Source organism: Protobothrops mucrosquamatus, unplaced genomic scaffold (genome assembly GCF_001527695.2).
Source record: "Protobothrops mucrosquamatus isolate PMUCROS unplaced genomic scaffold, P.Mucros_1.0 scaffold31, whole genome shotgun sequence".
NCBI classification, from domain to species: domain Eukaryota; kingdom Metazoa; phylum Chordata; class Lepidosauria; order Squamata; family Viperidae; genus Protobothrops; species Protobothrops mucrosquamatus.
The window spans coordinates 576,093-595,199 of NW_015386415.1; the positions used below are offsets into that span (position 1 = coordinate 576,093).

The 19,107-nt window shown below is 49.2% G+C and overlaps 2 protein-coding genes across 2 annotated transcripts; one reads left to right on the forward strand and one right to left on the reverse strand.

The window, feature by feature from the left end:
- Positions 1–958: 958 nt before the first annotated feature.
- SFTPB (surfactant protein B) lies at positions 959–13,405 on the reverse strand. The gene is made up of 11 exons (XM_015811135.1): positions 13,388–13,405; positions 7,520–7,674; positions 6,484–6,555; positions 5,727–5,852; positions 5,316–5,465; positions 4,910–4,999; positions 3,686–3,869; positions 2,978–3,129; positions 1,971–2,051; positions 1,289–1,393; positions 959–1,020 (listed from the first exon to the last, which is right to left on the reverse strand). Exons 2-11 carry the CDS (start codon positions 7,610–7,612, stop codon positions 985–987), a joined length of 1,089 nt encoding a protein of 362 aa, XP_015666621.1. The 5' UTR covers positions 7,613–7,674; positions 13,388–13,405; the 3' UTR covers positions 959–984.
- Positions 13,063–18,859, forward strand: REEP4 (receptor accessory protein 4). The gene is made up of 7 exons (XM_029283167.1): positions 13,063–13,254; positions 13,403–13,479; positions 14,729–14,849; positions 15,354–15,467; positions 15,886–16,018; positions 18,477–18,655; positions 18,800–18,859. The coding sequence occupies exons 1-7, from the start codon at positions 13,063–13,065 to the stop codon at positions 18,857–18,859; spliced, it is 876 nt and encodes a 291-aa protein (XP_029139000.1).
- Positions 18,860–19,107: the final 248 nt, after the last annotated feature.

A 19,107-nucleotide genomic window follows, 5' to 3' on the forward strand; every position in this document is an offset into this window, starting at 1 on the left:
AAGAAGACCCTGATGCTCACAGGACGTCACCGGGCAGCCCTCTTCTCCGCCCGTCTCTTCGCCAGGGGAAGGAGGCCTCCAATTGTAAAACGTGACCCTCCTTGGCCTACCAGAAAAATAATGCACACCAACTGGAAGAGCCCCACTGGTTGCTTGTTATTCTGTGGGGCACAATTTAAGGGGATAGTGTTAATGTTTCCTCTTCTGAACAATTATCGGAAGGACTGTAACTTGAAGATGCCTTGAACAGTGAGGTCAGTGGGGAACCATACAAAGAGGCCAGCATTTTCTAAAGTTGATTTGACCAGCCCTTGGGGGGAGGAGATGGCTATAAATCAAATGATGTGTAATCATTCTCCTGCTTTCTAAGGGAAGGGGTGGGAGATGAGCAGATGCACAGTTCAGCCTTACATTGGGGCACCTTAGAGAGAAATTCAATTTTTATTACTAATAAATGTCTCTTGATTAGTTTCCAAGGTTCAGTAATCCCTTTTTCTTGACAATCTGATCAATGAGACCGTTCCTTGGCTGTGTGCTTGGATGTTCAGGGCTTGACAGTACTGAAGCACGAAGGCAGTACTTGTCTTGCAGTAGCTGTGCAATCCTAGAAAATGACACAGCTCCTTTAATGAGCCAGAGGGTGCTTGGCTCATAGTGCTGCATGTTCCAAATTGATTCCAAGCCACTGCATGGCCATACCATTTGCTTCCCTCTCCAAATGTTTCTAATAGCTTGGTCCTTAGGGTAAAAAAAGCCTCAAGAATTCTCGTGTGATAAAAGTAAGGCATGGACGGTCTTCAATCCCAGGATTTGTGTTGTACTGTATCACATCTATCTATAAATGCAAACTTAGCTTGTACAAGGAAAACACTTTGTCAGTGTGCTCTGGAGGTTAATTTTAATAGTTGAGAATATTTTCTTCATCAGCAGTCCAGGTGAGAGAAGCAGAGCTGTCCTGCCTTGAGCAGGACCCTCCTTGCTTGTTTACAACCATGCGTGATCCTGGCAATGCTGTATAGCCTAGAGGAGGATGGGAGAGTGAGAAATTAGATCCTGGCCCCAAACAAGGGATCCCCCTCCTTGTGAGCCCCTGCAACATTCTGGCATGAGCGGAGGAGGAGGAGGGTCATAGCTCCTAAGTTAATTAGAAATCCATCCTTTTGGGTTCACACTGGTTCCCGATTGTGTCCTCACTGAATCGCTGGGACTAAAACAGCCCCGCCGAGATGCTGGCTGTGCAGACTGGCCGCCTTTGAGGGACGCCTGAGGAGGAAGGCCCAGTCCTCACCTTGCATTGCTTGGCTGCACTCAGGCTGGAGCACCAGTAAGTGGGTCCCTGGGCACAGGGAGTGGCACTCGGCAAAAGCTGCTCCGCTCCGCAGGCACCCAGTTCCTGTGGAGGGACAAGACGAAACAGAGGCCCCGTTTGGGTAACTGGATAGGAGGACCGCCTCTTCTTCCCTCGTCACAAGAGGAAGGGGAAACTGCCTGACGCTCTCCTGAAATCCAGGTGTCCACACTACCCTTTCTTCTTAAACTGACCCATTTGCAGGCAGCTCTCTGCAAGTGGGTCAGTTCCGCTTCATTAATCTGGAGAAGCAGAAAAGAGAGCAGCAGCGCTCAGATTAAATGCCTGTTTCTTTTAAAACCTGGAAAAACGGGTCCCCGTAATAGCAATGCTTGCAAGATCCCCTTTAACTGGAACAGACGGGCCTTTATCCCTTTTCACGCTTGGCTTCTTTTTCCTCATGTTGAATCACAAAGAGGTCTTTCCAAAGATGTCCTTTGATTCTGCCCTTTTCCTCTGCCTTTGTTCCCCCAGTCCAGAATATGTGGCTTGGATTGTAAACACCTGCGACTTCCCGGGGCGCATGGCCTGTGTTTTGGCTCCAATTGCTCCACCTCTTAGGATTAGCCAGAATGGCACGCATCAGCTGGCTGTGCTTGAAAAGTTTCCAACCTCTTCCTACCTGGCAGGTAGCTTGGGAGTCCCAGGGCTTCATTAACAGTGCAGACAGCTTTGGCTGGTGCTGATGGATGAAGTGGTTGCACTGCAAAAGAAGAGTTGGGGTGGAGAGACCGAAACACACCTTCTGGGCCACTGGAATGCACATCCCCAAACCCACAACCTCAGCAGGGGGAGCGCAGGCGAAAGGGATAAGGACCAAGGCCAAAGAGTGGACCTCTCTGGATGGTCTGAATATTTTCCTGAATTTTTAAGAACTTTTCCAGAACATTGGAAGGTCTGCCATTGCTGAAGGTATTGAGGATCTGTGAAGGAAATACCTCTGAAATGACCCAACGGGCCATGGACTGTCTCGCTAGACATTAACATGACTGGTTTGGATTAAAATAAACACTGGAGACTTACTTGTCTGAGTGGGCAGGAGCTGGAGCAAATAAAGGGAGCTCACCCTGTCACAGGGCCCTCGGGTCTCGAACCCGGCTGTCAGCTTTCCAGCTGACAAGCTCAGCATCTTTAACCAACCAAGCCATCACACCCCCTATGTTTGTATTTGTATTGAATCTGTTAACTATTTAGGAATTTTTTTCCTAAGTCACATTTCTCAATTAACTACATTAAATGTGAATAAGATACACAAAGAGATTTCCTTGCAGACTGATAGATTTAAACCTTGCCCTGGTGAAGGTAGTACCCACATATGATATTTTGCTGAAATTCTTCCGTTTTGAAAATATTTTCAAAAACAGTATATTGTTGCAGTTCTGAAAATATTTTTGAAAAAGACGCAGCTATCATTAAAAATGGAGATTCTGGTTTTTATGCAGACCTAGTGACTAACACCAGAGTATTAGTGATTTGGGGACACCCTGCCTTAGTATAAACTAAGTCCCATGTGCCATTCAGTGTCCCATCACGTCTGCCGGTGTCAGAACTACGAGTAGTAGTATTCTGCTCTCCCAGGAAAGCTGGAATGCTTGGAGCACAGCCGCATCCCTGCCCCAGGAGCCTCACCTGAGGCCAGGAGGAAAAGGGACGGCTGCAGGCTGTGGACAAGGCTGCCTCCACGGCTCTCCTGGTGCGATTTGCTCTTAGAGACGCCTTCACTTGGTCACTGATCATGAGACACATCTGACATCCCTCGGCTGCAGCCGGCAACAGGATCTCTGCGGAGGAGAAGCACAAAGCGCTGCTGAAATCAGATGGGGGGAGGGGGCACCCCAAAGAAACCCTTTTCAGCCTCTGCTTTCCCTGGAGGGGTATCGACTGCAGCAGCAAGTGCCCCGTTCTCCAAACTGTCTCCTGCGTGAGGGTTTTTCCGCAGGCGTTGCAGGCAAGCAGTATTTCTTCTCTGAAATACTCAGAGAAGCTGCTGTCTTCCAAAAACAGATTTCAGGGGAACAGACCCCAAAGTATGTCAGGATGATCTAGCCAAGGCCTCCTCATTTGGATATTGAGGACTGGCTTTGCTGGAGACCAGTGAATCTTTCTCGTGCCATTAAAATATTGACAGGTGTCTCCCTTTTGAACAACAGCCTTTCCTTGCTGGAGACACAGTGCGTGTCCGCCTCTCCTCCCACCCTGTCTTTGGCCACAGCCTCTTCTGCACTGGAGTTGGCCTATCCTCTTCCCCACGTGCCCGTTGCTTGTTGGTCCTCTGGTGTGTCATTACCTGGCCTGAGAAAAAGAGAAAAAGGAAGAGCCTCATAGGCACTTTTGTACCTGGACCACAGTTTTCCTCTGAGGCACACATGAACATCATTCCACAGATCAGGCGTGGGCCCAGCTTGCTCACAATTGTGTCCACAATGATCACCGTATATTTCTCCATCAGGCACTGGCAGATGCCAGCCACAGCCCCTGGCAGAATGTAGCAGAGTTTGGACATGGCTTTGCCTACAGCGGCCTGGGGAAAGACGGATACGTGAGCAGGGGGGTCAACAATCTCTCCCATCTCTCATTCAAGCAATCTGGTTGGGCTTAACTGAAAGCGTCTAAACTCTGTGAGAAAGAGATTCTGGAGATATTACCCAACTTCCTCACAGTGTTTGTTCATGGAACGAACAAAGTTTTATTCACAAAAGGTATGAATTACTTCCTGAGCTGCATAAATAGAATCCCAAAACAGAATTGCTGCCTGGCTTCTCCCAGCCCTCTTTAGTCTAGCCTGGTGGCTGAGGCAAGAGACTCTGAGTCCCCCCTTAGCCAAGAAAGTCGGCTGGATGATCTCGAGCCAGTCTCTCCCTCTCAGCCCAGCCCACCTCAGCAGGGTTGTTGTTGTGGGGAAAGTAGGAGGAGGGAGAAGGATTAGATGTAAAAATAATAAAGGCAGGATGTAAACAAACAAATAAAACGACTTCAGCTCTTGTCCACTGCAAGCAACTCACGGTGAGTTGTGCAAAGTACACTTCCTGTGATCTGCTCTGAATTTTCTTTGCATTAGGTCCCCCCACGTCCAACCGACTCAAGCTCAGCTGCTAAGAGGCAACAAGGCAGGATAAGAGAGCTGGAAGGGACCTTGTGGGTCATCTAGTCCAACCCCCTGCTCAGGCAGGAGGCCCTAGAGACCATTCCGGACAAATGGCCGCCCAGTCTCTTCCTGAAAACCTCCCGTTTCAGAGCAGGACAGTTGCTTTAGTTATACAGCGTCAGAGATGTGCAGGGTCAGGAGCAGCCTCAGTGGCTCTCTAGACCAAAAAGCAGATTCTACAAAGATGACCGCTTCCCTTAGCAAGGGACCACACAGCCCCAGTTTGACATGCCCTTACAAGGAGCCACCGGATCCATTCATGTCCGTAAGGACAGCATTTATGAACCCACCGCTTCAATTAGTCCCTTTCCAGGGACGCTCTCCCATACACACCCACCACCCCTTACGTGCTGCACGCTCCATCTCGCTCCCCTGGGGCTGAATTCTGCAGCCGAGCAGACCCCACGATGCCGTACCTTGGGGATGACAGACTCAGCCTTGCCAATAAACGTCCTGCACAACCAGCAGAGAGGCAGGGGGATGGGCAGCAGTTCCTGGGGGGACTCCTAGCAAAAGAAGAGCCTGTCACTCCCACGCCACATGGAGCCTTTGGCCGAGAGGTTTCGTGCGGGACCTTGACGGCTGCCCAGCCATTTTCCAGCAACAGCAGCAGCAGCAAAACCCGTCCCTGCCCAGTTCCTCACCACATGGACCCCATGGTGGAACCCAGATCCTCTCCTCCTGCCTGCTCTTCCTTCACTCACCTGCCTGGGGTGATCCACTGTGCCTCTCGGTCTTTGTAAAGGGTTTACACTGCTGAGAAAGGAGGGCCCCCACAAGCCCCCCCCCATGGAGCTGTGGGCACTCGGAAGCTGCCTTTACCTGCGTGTGGCCAGTGGGCAGGATGGGCGTCTGGCCTTGCAGCGGTGGAAGGAGCTGCTCTAGCCCTGTGAGCAGCTGCATCAAGCCATCCTTGCGTCCCAGAAGGTCAGCTGGACAGGCTCCCAACTGGGCACAAATGATGCTGGGGTCCTGATGGGGAGAAAGGGCATGACCTATGTAATGGGCAGCAGAGGCAGCTGGGTGGTTGGACCCTGAGTGGGAGCCTAGAGAAGGGACGGCTCAAGTGGCTGTCGGATGCTGCCCAGCCATTCTGGGAACTCCCAACCTAATCCGTACATAGCTTGAGATAAGCCATCCATCCTCCCCAGCCCAGAGACTGTTTTCCCTGTGAGATTGGAAGAAGAGGTTGTGATCAAGACATCTGCCCATTCATAGGAAGTAACCACTTACAAACTGTTCTTCCAGGCTGGCAATTAAACGGGCACAGTAGTCCTTTACCAAGGCTTGGCACTGTGGGATAAGTGTTTGAAGTGGCAAATTGGTACATTCTTGCTCTAAATACTTCTGGAGAGTTTCCTGTTGAGAGATGATTATATGAAGAGGATTGAGCAAGATGGGTTGGGACAACTTCAGCTGGGAGCTGCTCAAACCACTTGGCTCTGCCCACAGCTTCAAAGTTAGAAAAACTTTTACGCAATGGAATAGCAGAAGAACAACAGAGCTGGAAGGGAAGTCTTCTACTCCAATCTCCTGCTCAAGCAGGAGACTCTATACTATTCTAGACAAAGGGCTGTTCAACACCCATAACCTCTGGAGTCTGTGAGAAGTCGCCACGGCCAACTCATTGCCAGACAACTTGCCACAGCCAACTCGCTGTGGGACAAGAGCTACACTAATATCAAAGAAATAGTGGAATAGAATCATTAAAGAAAGGATGCAAAAGGAGGGACAGAATGAAACGTGAATTGCAAAAATTTATTTTTTTATTTTTTAAATAATTAAATAGAATTATTAAATTGTCCCACAGTAAGTTGTCCCACAGCGGGTTGGCTGTGGCAAGTTGTCCCATTCTGTAACTTCTGGAGGCAAGAAGAACAAATAAACTGCACATCTGAGTCTGGAAAAACGTAAGACGAACAGCAGGCCCTCAAATAATGTTCTTAGATTCTACCCAGAGAGCTGGTAAATGAATGAACTGCTTTGTCACCTTAAAGGCTGATTCCTTGGCCATGCGCACCAGGATGGAGATAAGCTGTTTGCAGTCTGCACACGTGTCCTTCTGGAAGAAAAGATCATTCACCCTCTGAGAACCTCTTCCGCAAAGCCTCCACTCACCCATCCCAAAGTATTTCCTCTTCTCTGGGCTTCAACATGTTGACTTCTGAGCCCTGGCAGTCAAGGAGTCCACAGATACCTTTATTCATTTGAGGTAGTCCAGTTAAGAACCACCAACATATAGTTATTGTAAGATTCCATTAACAGAATCTTTCAAGACGGAGAGTATCGCTGCCCTCCTCTCTTTTTAGTCTCTGGAAAACTAGGGAGGATCCCTTCAGAATGGGTCTCGTGCTTCCCCCCCCCCATCTCTGGACCCAGCTGCCTCGTATCACACCATGGCTGCAGATCTTCCTCCAGTCTCCCAGGGTCATTCCTACATATTGATGGCAACAGCAGAAGGAGGGAGGAGCTCTTTGATTAATGTTTTCAGTAACTAGACGTTTCTTAATGTTACTAGATGTCTTCGAAGTAACAAACAAGCTCACCACGAGGAATGTAAAGTCCGATAAGAACTGGTTCGAATTGCCAAGAGCAAGGAATCTCCTTTATTGTATATAGACTTGGACTGTAGTAACTTGGAAATTAATTATAATGTGGGAAATACGCCTCCTGAATATGAGGACGAGCCTTAACAAGATAATACTAAGAATATTAAGGGATACTATGAAATGTCACATGCTACCTACTAAAGCTATTGACCATTCATGCTACATCACAGACGGGTCAAATGATGTTATGCAATGAAAGAACTCATTACAAACCCAATCTCTTTGAACTGAATATAAAGCGATTCTCCCTCTTTTTAAGACTGCCCTCTTTCCTCTTTTGGGTGAAGTGACTCTCCTTGTTTACATAACAAACATGTTTTGTCTGCACCTGTCGGCTCAGGTGCCATTTGGGCAAAGGCCCACTGGGCTAGCAGGTCTGCTGATGTTTATGGCTAACAGTAACATCACAATACCTACATTGCTGATTCTGTTCCAGACACTCTCATTGCTGGCTTGATTCCACCCAGTCTGGACACAGTGATCCAAAGCACCACACTTGATAGCTGCCATTAAGTTGCTGCACCAGTACGCTGCCCCCTTGGCACATTCATTCTGGACCTTGCTGGTTAGGACTGGAAAGGGAAGGAGAAGGCCAGGTTGTTACTGATTGTCTTCAGTGAGGACAGAAAAAACAGAATGCATTAAAAACCATTTTAGCCTGCCCTTCTGTTCAGGGCAAATATATATTCTTTACATAACACTTCTCTAAAATAGGTTAAGTATAAAGATGTTGATTGGCTCAAGGTTGTCCAGTTCATTTCATAGGAGACTAAGCTATTACACTTTGAGTCATTTCCCACCGACATATAACATTTATTCATGTCGTTCTGCTGTGGCTTGCCAAAATAGCACTGCAGGTGGTCTTCAACATACGGCCAAAATTGGCACCAGGCTTTCCATTGCTAAGCATTACAGTCATAAAACATGACACCACGTGACCACATTGGTTAGCCAAGGCAATTCCAGGGGCCCCAGTTGCCACTGTGACTTCAGGCAGGGAGGCCATTAAGTGGGAAGTGAAGGGAGTCCCAGGTAAGGCGTGCAAGGATGCTGCAGGGGGGGAGGAGATCCCGAGAGTCCCTGCGCAGGCTGCGTGAATTGGTGAAGGTGCTGCATGTTTGTGTTCAGTTTGAAAGGGTCTATCATAACAACCAAATGTTTTTAAGGAAGCAAAGCTTTTGAAAAAAATTGTCGTATGTAATGTTCCCACTCAAGTTGTTTGCTCAGGTTAGCTCAGTATTTAAAATACAAATCAACTGGCAGGCCAAAAACACCAAGTTGACTTACGATTATTTATTTGACGTATATAAATGCAAATGCCAAAAAAACCATGTAATTCTAGGCTGCATCAACAGAGGAACAGTATCAAGATCACGTGAAGTACCACTATATACTGCTTTGGTAAAACCACACTTGGAGTACTGTGTCCAGTTCTGGTTACTATGATACAAAAAAGATGTTGAGACTCTAGAGGCAATGGTGGAAACTAATCAAGGAGAGAAGCAACCTAGAACTAAGGAGAAATTTCCTGACAGTTAGAACAATTAATCAATGGAACAACTTGCCTCCAGACATTGTCGGTGCTCCATCCCTGGAGGTTTTTAAGAAAAGATTGGACAGCCATTTGTCCAGATAGACTAGGCACACTAGAAGCATGCAAATTATTTTGAATGACACACACAAATTCTTCAGTGACTTTATAATCAGGATCCTCTCTCTGTCCTCTCTAACAGAGATCCCTTCATGATGGCCATTGATCCTTTAGCTAGTCTGAAAGCAAAGGTTTAACAATCTTATCGCACATGCGTAACTGAAATAGATCAAGAGCCTTTACAGGTATTTTGTCACTCGCGTATAATGGAGTAGTTTGCCATTCATTGTTTTCTTTGCAAATATAAAAGCCCGTAATAAAGACTTGGAGATTTGGTGGTGAGACCTGGAATCAAGGGTAAATTCTATTGACCTAGAGAACCTGATGGCTGCTGGGGAAAATGGTGAAGGCAAAACCTGGTGATGGAGAGGAGGCCGGAAGCAATGGGCTCAGGGGCCCCCTCTGCCTGTCTCCTGGCTGGCCTCTTGGGGTGTCTCAGAAGTCAGAAAATCATCCATCTGCTCTCCTGAATTAAGTCTTCTACTGAGGGGTCATGGATTAGAAAATGTTGGGGGTAATATAAAACAAACGTCACTTGCCCCACTGCCTCTCAATCTTTCATGAGGCCCAGCAGGATGTCCTGACTTATCGATTCCCCCCCTCCTATTGCTTTGTAAGTAACTCAAGGCCCGACCCCCCTTCCTCCTCCTCCTCCTCCTCCTCCAGTTTTCCCCACTTCAACAGCCCCTTTGAGGTGGTCGGGTGGAGATGGAGGGACGGCCCAAATGTCACCCGGGTGGCTTCTAACTAAGGGCTTCCTCAGGCCGAGGAGCCTTTCCCTCCATTTTGGGGTCTCTTACTAAGCAGCCTGCCCATATGGTGGCAGGCCGGTGGGGGGGCTATGGTGCTTCTCCCCACTCAATGCCCCACCGCCCACCCACCCCGTTACTTACCCAGGCCTCCAGAGAGCAGGCTGAGCAGGAGCAGGGGCCACATGGCGAGCTGTCCGGCATGCATGCCAGGGCTCGGACAGGGCCCTTTTATTCTTCACTGAGTGGGCAAAGGCAGCCAATGGAGAGGCTGATGGAGAAGCATCGCCTGCTTGGCACTTCCCAATTCTTTCCCAGCCCTGCACGACTCCCCCAGGAGGGCGGCTGCCAGGCCCTCAAGATTAGGCGTCTTCAGAGGACGTGGGTTTTGCAACTTGGGACGGGCGCTTCAGATGTGCCGTCCCCTGGCGCTCCCTTCCAGCCTCTGGGCTTCGACAGCAACGGAGCACATTCACCCCAATATCTTCAGGAAGTCCTAAGGAACCTGATGAGGGGAACTGGCAGGTGCTGGCCTGGCTCTCCCTCAGCCGAGCCCGGGCATGTCCTGGAGCGTGTTGCCCTTGTCTCTTCCCCATGTTGCGGTCTCCGGGTGTGACACACACGCACCTGGTCACTTAGTGCACGCGCCATGGCTCAGCTGGGACCCCTTGGTAGGAGACCCCTCCCTGGCCTTTCCACAGAACTGAAAACATGTATTGAAAACTATCACTGTTCCTCTATTTACATGTAATCAATGTTATTTATTAATGCAATTTTGTTAAAATAAATGTAATTTTAATACTCTATTCACTAAAATGTAGAAAAAATAATTTTCTGAAATCCTGCTGCAGTTTCTTTTGTGCCAGTATAGTGTATTCAATGAAAGTATTAGTTTTGGGAAGAACAATATCCCAGGAGTTCCTTTTTTGGATTCGCTAGCTGGAAATCTGACATTTGCTAGGGGAGTGAGGGGCTCCCAAGGCCCCTCCCGACCAAGAGGAGGAACGGCTGGACCTCCATTTTGTGGGTGGTCCACCTCGCAAAAGGTCCAGGCTGTCCAGTTGGGGGCCGAGGAGGATCTGCTCCCCTCTCAGGATGGCTTTTTGTGGCAGGATTGATTGCTTTTCGGTCAGGCGGGTGCGTTGGGCCTGGCCTCCCTCTTCATTAAGTAGTGAAGCAACTCTTAAAATGGGTTAGGTCCCCTTGAAGTGGGCTGATGCAGCTGAGCAAACAACTTCTGAATAGGCCAGCTCAAGGAGAGAGCGAGGAGAGGGTCCTCCTCGAGAGAAGTGGAGGCACTAGAGGAAGAGAGGCCTTTCTCCTCTCCTCACACCTAACTCTCTTCTTTACCTTCCAGATTTTTCTTTTCCAAAATAGAGATAATTAAGCAGTTCATGTGAAGCAAAAAGAAAAGCACAGACTTTACGCATAGGGATACTCCAGACACACACAACACAGGAGAAAATGCCAAGGGTGGGGAGAAATTGTGAGACAAAGGTTTAGTTTTTAAGTATTTAGTTACATCAATATACTTGCATTTAACTGAACAGGTGGTCTTCGGGTTGTGATGGCAATTGGGATTGTCGTTGTTAAGTGATACAATGACTACGTTGCTTAGCAATGACAATCCCAGTGGCTCTCATAATCCCATGACATGGGGGTTGTTAAAGGGGAAGTGATCCCGGCTAAGGAGTCTGAGGGTGCTCCGGGGGTGGTGGTGTTTGCCACAGGGAATCGGAGGCCCTGGGAGGTCGGGTGCAGCTGCACATTGAGTTGGGGGAGGCCGAGGCAGGGCTGGGGAGGCCCAGCATGGGCTACGCACAAGTGCAGGGAGGCCAAAAGTTGGGCGGCTCAGTGGGGCATGAGTGCAGGAAGGCCAGCGGAATTTATCAGAGTGACTTGTCACCTTTCCTGCTGGTCCCCACTAATTTTGCTTGTGGGAAGCCGGCAGGGAAGGTCACAAATGGAGATCATGTGAATGCAGGTCGCTGCACCCATCAGAAGTGCAAGCCGCTTGCCAAGCACCCGAATTGCAATCACGTGACTGCAGGGGCATTTCAGCAGCCAGGATCTGCCCTAAGTACCAGTTGCTTAGAGCTGACATAAATTAGATTGCTGAACAAGTGGTTGGTAACGAGGGCAACTGATTCATGCTTGTCAAAAAGTTGCAAAAGGTGATCACATGACTAATCAAATTGTTGTAAGTCGAGGACTATCTGTACTTTTATCATTTTTCCCTTTTTTTTGGTCATCAAGTTTTTGGCACCTTGCTAGACAACTGATGGTATTGGAATATTGCCATATCCTAAAAGTGGTACAATCGGTGAAAAGGTTGAAAAGCCCTGGTCTATGCCACCTTTTTCTAGCTTACCAAGGAGTAGGTTGTGGTCTATGTTATCAAATGCCTTTCTGAAATGTAAGCATACTATGTCCACAGCGTTTCACTGGTCTACTAATTTGGTCACTTTATCGAACAATGAAATAAGATTGGTTTGGCATCATCTGTTTTTGAGAAACCCGTGCTGGCTACCTGTTATAACTTTCCTTTGCTTCTAGTTGTTCGCAGATCTGTTTTTTGATTATCTTTTCCAGGATCTTCCCAGGTATTGATGTTAGACTGATTGGTCTGTAGTTTCCCGAGTCTGTTTTTTCCCCTTTTCCAATCCTCAGGTACTTCTCCGGTGCTCCAGGATTTTTGAAAGAGGTGGTGGAATGGTTCTGAGATAACATCTGCCAGCTCCTTCAGAACTCTGGGATGCCATCTGTCGGGTCCTCCTGCTTTATATTCGTCAAGGTCGAATAGGTGTTCCCTTACCATTTTCTTGCTTATTTTATTTTGTGTTTCTAGTATGTTTTTTGCGGTTATGTTTTTGGTGGGTTTGGCTATCATTTCTTTTTGTGAGGAGACTGATTGCCTGTTACTTCCTTGCCATCTTCTCTCTTTAGTGGACCGACTGTGTAATAAATAACGTGAACGTGATAAATAGGGACTTTCTCAGGAGCAGCCTCCACTCTTGGGACCAGCCGGGCTTTCGGAGGGCGCGTTAAAGGGCCTCGGATGACAGAAACGGCCCCTCGGAGAGGAACGAGCGGGCAGGAAACGCGCCGCTGACAGAAGGCCCCCCCCCGACACCCCCCCTCCCGGATCCCATTCGGAGCTCTCGCGAGACTCCCTGAAGTTGGCCTTGGAAACGCCGATCAAGCCAGAGTCGGGCACGTGATGGAGGAGGGGGGGCAGGGGGGGGCTCGCAGGAGAAACTCCGCCCAATCCGGCAGCCGCCTGGATCCAAACAACAGAAACCAGACCGAGGGCTGCTCGCGGCCCCGCCTCGATTGGCCGGCCGCGGCGGGGGCGGGGATAAAGGCGGCCAATGGCAGCGCGCGCGGGCGGTTGGAGCGGCGATGGTGGCCTGGGCGCTGAGCCGCGCCGTGCAGTGAGTCCCGGGCCGGGGGCGGCGGGGGCGCTGGCGGGGCTGGTCCCGGGCGGGGAAGGAGGAGGAGCGGCGGCTCCCGGGAAAACCGGCTCGCCCGCCCGCCCGCCCTCCGCGCCTCTGCCGGCCATGGTGCTGGGCGCCCTGAAGGCCGCGACGCTGCGCTGCGGGCGGCGGGCCTGGCTGGCTCTGCTGGCGGGCGCCTACCGAACCTGGCCGGCCTGCCTGACGCCGCCCTTCCGTTACAGGCTCCTGCTGGGGACGCTGTACCCGGCCTACGCCTCGTACAAGGCCGTGAGGAACAAGGACGTCCGGGAGTACGTGAGTGAGAGCCCGCGCGGGGGTGGCAGCCCCGGAGGAGCCCGCCGGGTCTCCGCGCCCCTTTTCCTCGGGGACCCGGGCGGGGCGGGGCGGGGGGGAGCGGTCCCTGCTGCCGGGGGCCAGCCCGACTCACCTCGCGGCTCCCCAGGTGCGGTGGATGATGTACTGGATCGTCTTCGCGCTCTTCATGGCCACGGAGACCGTCACGGACACCTTCTTTTCCTGGTGGGTCGCTTCTCGCAAGGCCGGACGAGGCGGAACAAGTCGAGGCTTTAGTGTAGCCTGACCCGGCTGCCAGCGCGTGCGCACGCACACACACACACACTTGCTGCGAAGGGCTGTGCAGCAGTTTGAATTCTACAGCAAAAAGTAGCACTTAAAGCTCCTCCCGCCCCCCCCCCCGTGCCCTCTCCCCATCCTTGACCATTAACCACCTCCTGCATTGGGGGGGGGCTTTGCCCCCCCCCCGTTTTCCCAACCAGTGGCTTGCCCTTTCTTCACATCTGTCTGTGACTCAGAATGATATATTAGTCTTCTGTTCTTCCTGTTTTGCTTGACCTACTGTCAGAACTAGTTGGCTGTAGCTGCCTATTCCATATTGTTTTTTACAGAAATCTTGTCGGTTCTAAGTATATCGTTCACCTCTTTATTTCATTACATTTGTTGCTCCCCTTTCACGGTTTTCCCAATTTATACTTGCAGTAAGCTTTTTGAGTAAATGAGACAGGAAGAAAATGTCAGCATGGTTTAAATAAGCCACAGTTGGTTGGGTTACCACCTTCTTAAATCCTAAACTGACATTTTACTGCTTAATGTAATGCAGCCAGTGAGTTTGCTGGGCAGAGCTTGTTCTGAGCATGCCTAGAGGAAAATTGGATCTAGCCCTCCTTGTTGGGAAGATTCAGTTGGGCGATGACCTTCACAGCCATCCCATCTGAGGGATGTTGTTTATCATCTTGCTCTGGCTTTTCTTGTTTGGGAGAGATCACTTGATTGGGCCAGAGTCAAAACAGCAGCTTTAATTGCTAGCTGATTGTTGCCAGGGGCAAAAGGCAGTCACATGATCGTAGGATGCTGCAACCAGTCATAAGCGTGAACCAGTTGCCAAGTGCCCGGATCACGATCACATGCCTGGGGGGGGGGAGGGAAGATTGCTGCGACTGCCAGGACTCCAAAGGCCAGTTGTAACTACCATTCATTCAGTGCCATCATAACTGGTCATTGAAGAAATGGTTGTAGGCAGAGAACTACCTACAATAATTGAAATGGCTCTGGACAGACAGACAGATCTGTTCTCGGGGCTAGCAAAGGAGTGCTGGGATTGCTTTTGTTCCCTGATCATCTCTGGGTTCGCTGGAAAGGCTTCTTCTAACCCTCCTTAGTTCTGAAAGTAGCCCTTTTGCCAGGATAGCCATTCCTGAAGTCAGCAATCTGTTGGGCACTGCTGGCTCCATGGGTATCTTTTTGGTTGCAGGTTTCCCTTCTACTATGAGATCAAAATGGCCTTTGTGGTATGGCTCCTGTCTCCTTACACAAAGGGGGCCAGCTTATTGTACCGCAAGTTTGTGCATCCTACACTGTCCAGCAAAGAAAAGGTAATGCTCTTCCTAGCCCAGCCACAGTTGTTGGCGAGTGGGCAGCAGGTGCCCATTGTCCTGTTCTCCCCCTTTTTCTCAATGAAAATAAAGCAGAGCATTTCCTGACTGCACCTTTGAAGGCTCTGAGCCTGCATGAAATTATGCCTATGCCAATTTAGAATGTGCTGCCTGCATTTCACCAAGGCAGAACAGAGCTGGAGGCGGCCTTTGGGAAATGGGTAGGCAGGCAGAAGATTGGGGTCTCTGTAGGGATCACACCGCTGGCACCGAAATAGCTGCCTCCTTGCCACCCATGGCAAGAAATGGGAGGGAGGGAGGGAAAGATAAACAGCTTTTTGGGTGCCAGACCTCCACTCCTTCCCCCCCCTTCTTTTCCTGCAATTGAGTGGCAGGAGCACTTCCTTATCCTGTGGCAGGAGATGCATGGGGACAACCTGGAGGGGATGTTTTTTTTGGGGTGCCCTTCCTCTGATTCTGTCAATTGTATGTGAATTCCTGCAGGAGATTGACCACTTCATCTGCCAAGCCAAAGAGCGTGGCTATGAGAGTCTTGTGAGCTTTGGGAAGAAGAGCATCAATGTGGCAGCCACAGCAGCTATCCAGGTGGCTGCAAAAGTAATCTCTGATGTTTCCTTTGCTCTAATCTCTTGGCGGGCCTGGTCTGGAGGCAAGCTTGGGCCTTGCGGAGCGAAGGGGAGGGGGGGGTACTGCCATTGGCATATTCCTTCCTGTAGTAGCAGGTTTCTCACCCCCCAAATCATCTTTGGTAACTAGGCGGTATTGGGCTGCTTTCCCCCTTAATTCTATGCCGTTTTCAGCTTGTACCACATGGGTAACTAATTTCCTTCCTCACCAACTACTTCCTCCTATGTTTCTTCTCTAGCTTATAAAGGCTTCTCACATAGGTACTTTGGGTTAAGTATCAGGAACTGTGTGCCGATCTTTCTCCTCTGAAATACTATTTCCCATTTCTGAGGTAACCCCTTCCTTAATTCCCAAATAAATCCCTTTAACTCTCTTGTCTCCCGGTTAGGGCCAGGGTGCCCTTGCAGGTCGTTTACGCAGCTTCAGTATGCAGGATTTGCGTTCCATCCCAGAGACAGCCATGGTGCATTATTCAGATCCCCTCTATCTGGAGGAACAGGAGCTATGCCGGCAACCGATTGGTAAGGAAACCTTCATTGTGGAGCAAGATACAAAACCATCGAGTGTTTTTAAAATCCTCCAAGGTTAGGTTCAGATGACTACCTTAACAGGGCATTCGGTCACTTTTGTAGTTCAGCATTTTGTGTCTTTTTTAAAAAAACGTTTTACTGATTTTCTAGTTTTACATTTAAGTATTTAAAGCAATGTGGCAACTGGGTTAATAATTCAATAACATACAAGTGTCTTTAGTACAAATCTCAAACTACCACATTAAATATTTCTTCTCTTTTTCTCTTAGTATTTACTGTCTCATGTTTAAGCTAATACAATTCTTATTATATCAATTAAGTAAAAATAACATTCTTACATTTATCAATAGTTTTTAGCTTATACATATCCTAATTGCTTTAACATTCAATCTTTATAGACAATGTCCTGTAATTAGTTTTTCCCAATTTTTAGTTTCCCATCAATATTTAAATTTAACTTTTAATATTTATAATTTCCAAGTTTTAGGTAACCAAAGTTTCCTTTACCACAATTCATCACAGAATCTAATATTCAAGATACATGTCCTATCTATTTGAATATATTCTATTTCTCACCATCTTACATCATCTAATTGATAATACAGTATAACATTACTTTCTATTAATTTCCAAATGTCTTAAATTTAATGACCAAAATTTCCCTTATTTCAGCATCAAATACTTCCTCTCCTTTTCTCTTAATATCTACTATCTCATATTTAAACTAATAGTTATTTTATCAACTACGTAAAGACATGTTTATTACATTTATCAATTTTTTTTAGCTTATATATATATATCTTAATTACTTTTACATTCAATCTTTATAGACAATCAATATCCTATTTATAGGAATAAGAAATCTTTTGGTCCCCAAATTTTAGAAACATATAAATCTAGTTAAAATAAGGTTATTCTTTCAGCATTTTAAACTCCCCTGGATAGTCAGTCGCCGGTGCTTTTAGAGGGTGGGATAGGATTTCCCTTCCCTCTCTCCACAGGGGGGAAAATACTTTGGGCAGCTTATACAGGTAAAAAAGATAATTAGGATTGAAGAGAGGTTCAGATCTCACCCAGTCTCATCCGCGCTGCTTTAGAAGTGCCTGGTGGTAAGTTTGACTTCGGCTGTCTGCAGCCTAGTGACGGGCCATATTTCTATGGCCGCTTTTTCATCCGCCAGTTTGGAGGGTTGCCCCGGATCAAGTGGAAGGGCTACCGCCCTCCTGCAATCAAGCGGGGATCCCCTCCTTGCTTGTTGCCCTTACAGGGTGACTTTCAACCCTTTCCAGGGTCCCCCAGTGGTGCGAAATCAAACGCGGAAGACGGAGCTCGCCTTCCAGCGTCCACGACGGCTGCAATGGCAAACCGGAAGTCCGCATTTTGTGTCTTAGTATCTTCTCTAGATCAAGTTAAACCATCCTATGGATGTTTGTTCAGGTATCACAGGTTATGCCACCAGTTTTACTGTGGGGCAATCCCTTTTGGGTGAACCCAGCCTATTGGAGCAAGTTTAGCTTAGTGGTTAAGACGCCAAGCTTGGAACCAGGAATCTGAGTTCTACTCCCGGCTTAGCCATGAAAAATCAGCTGGGTGACCCTGGGTCAGTCATACACTTTCAGCATACCTCATGGGGTAGTGATTGTTGGGAAAATAGGAGGAATGAGTTAGATATGTTATCCCCCCCTTGAGTTATTTACAAAAACAATAAAGGTGGGGTATAAAATAAATAAATCACTTGGTCAAATGTTATAGCCAGTTTGATGGTGTCTAAGGGCCATACATGCAATGCAGGATTAAGACTTCAGATGAGGGAGGGAATTCTTCTGCAATTGGAATCTTCCTGTACATTTGACATTTCTGCTGTGCATATCTTGAGATGATGTACACACCTGTTGTGCATAGCTTTCCAGTGAGCCCAATTGATTCGAATTCAGTCCTACCAAGACTGAGTGGCTGTGGATGTTGAGGTCCTCTAGGTCTGCATATCTTCCATCTTTACTCCTAGGTGGGATCATTTCTCCATTCAGGAGTGTGATACACAATCTGGGGATTTTCATTCCTTCAGCCCAGCCTGATTTTTGACGCGTCTTTGAGACTGAAGTATTTCTCCGAGTTCCTTAAAGTGGGGGGCAAACTCTGCACCAAGTGCTTTGCTTTTAATCAAGAACCCAACATAAGTTTTGTAGTTTCTTTTTCCAATCAAAAGGGATGAGATCTCAAATGTCAATCAAACCAGATTTTTAAAAAAATGTTCTCAACAGTTGGAAATGCTAGTTTGCGCATCTGTTCAGTCAATCTCAGCGAATCCTAATCTCAGTTTCATTCATTGGGGGGGGGGTGTCACACATTCCTTTGTCACAGTCCGGGGTGCCTGGCTCACTCTGGACAGACACCCAGAGGTTCACAGGTGGCGGCTTTCTGAGTCTTCCTTCGGCCTGTGTTTGCCCAGGGCGCAGGCCGGCAGCGCAGCAGCCGGGCTCCGACAGCGAGGAGCAGGAGGAGGACCGCTGGACAGACTCTGAAGTGTCTGCCCCCTCCAGGGGCCGCTGCAGGGACCCCGCCCTCCCGAAGCCCTTGGCCAGGAGCCAGAGCTTCCGGCAGGTGAAGAAGCGGCCGCCGGCTAAAGAGGTCAGGGGGCTCGGGGGAGGGGGGGGAGGGCAGGCGGCGGGGGAGCCCCTGGCTCGCTCCGGCCAGGAGAGGCGAGGCGAGGCGGGGGAAGTCCTGCCTCTGCCTCGCCCTCCCCAAACGCTGCTGGGCTCCTTCTTTTCGCAGACGTCTTCTCGGGGGCTCCGAACTCGTTCCCGGAAGCAGAGGCCGGACCAAGAGCCCTAGGCTCCTCCGGGGGCGCCAGCTCTTCCGAGGCTCCCCAGGGCCAGGGCAGCCCGGCCTGCGGAGTGCGGGCCGAGGAGGAGCCGTCGCACCGCTGCGGGCTGCCGGCGAGCCTCTCCTGACCCGGCGCTGCCTCCGCCGCCGCGTCTGCCCGGGCCGTTTGCGTGCCGTCCTCGCCCGGAGCCCCAAAGCGAGGCTTCCTCCGGGGCCGCCGCCCCTTTTAACGTCTTCCAATAAACGCCTTTTCCCGC

Excerpts from the sequence above, each read along its gene's own strand:
- SFTPB (XM_015811135.1), bottom strand. The coding sequence starts at position 7,612 with ATGGCAGCTATCAAGTGTGGTGCTTTGGATCACTGTGTCCAGACTGGG. Across the intron at positions 5,466-5,726 it reads CCAGCCTGGAAGAACAGTTT|GACCCCAGCATCATTTGTGC; the intron begins GTAAGTGGTTAC and ends TCTCCCCATCAG. Across the intron at positions 5,000-5,315 it reads TGCCCACTGGCCACACGCAG|GAGTCCCCCCAGGAACTGCT; the intron begins GTAAAGGCAGCT and ends TTCTTTTGCTAG.
- REEP4 (XM_029283167.1), top strand. The coding sequence starts at position 13,063 with ATGGTGCTGGGCGCCCTGAAGGCCGCGACGCTGCGCTGCGGGCGGCGG. Across the intron at positions 16,019-18,476 it reads GCTATGCCGGCAACCGATTG|GGCGCAGGCCGGCAGCGCAG; the intron begins GTAAGGAAACCT and ends GTGTTTGCCCAG. Across the intron at positions 18,656-18,799 it reads AGCGGCCGCCGGCTAAAGAG|ACGTCTTCTCGGGGGCTCCG; the intron begins GTCAGGGGGCTC and ends TTCTTTTCGCAG.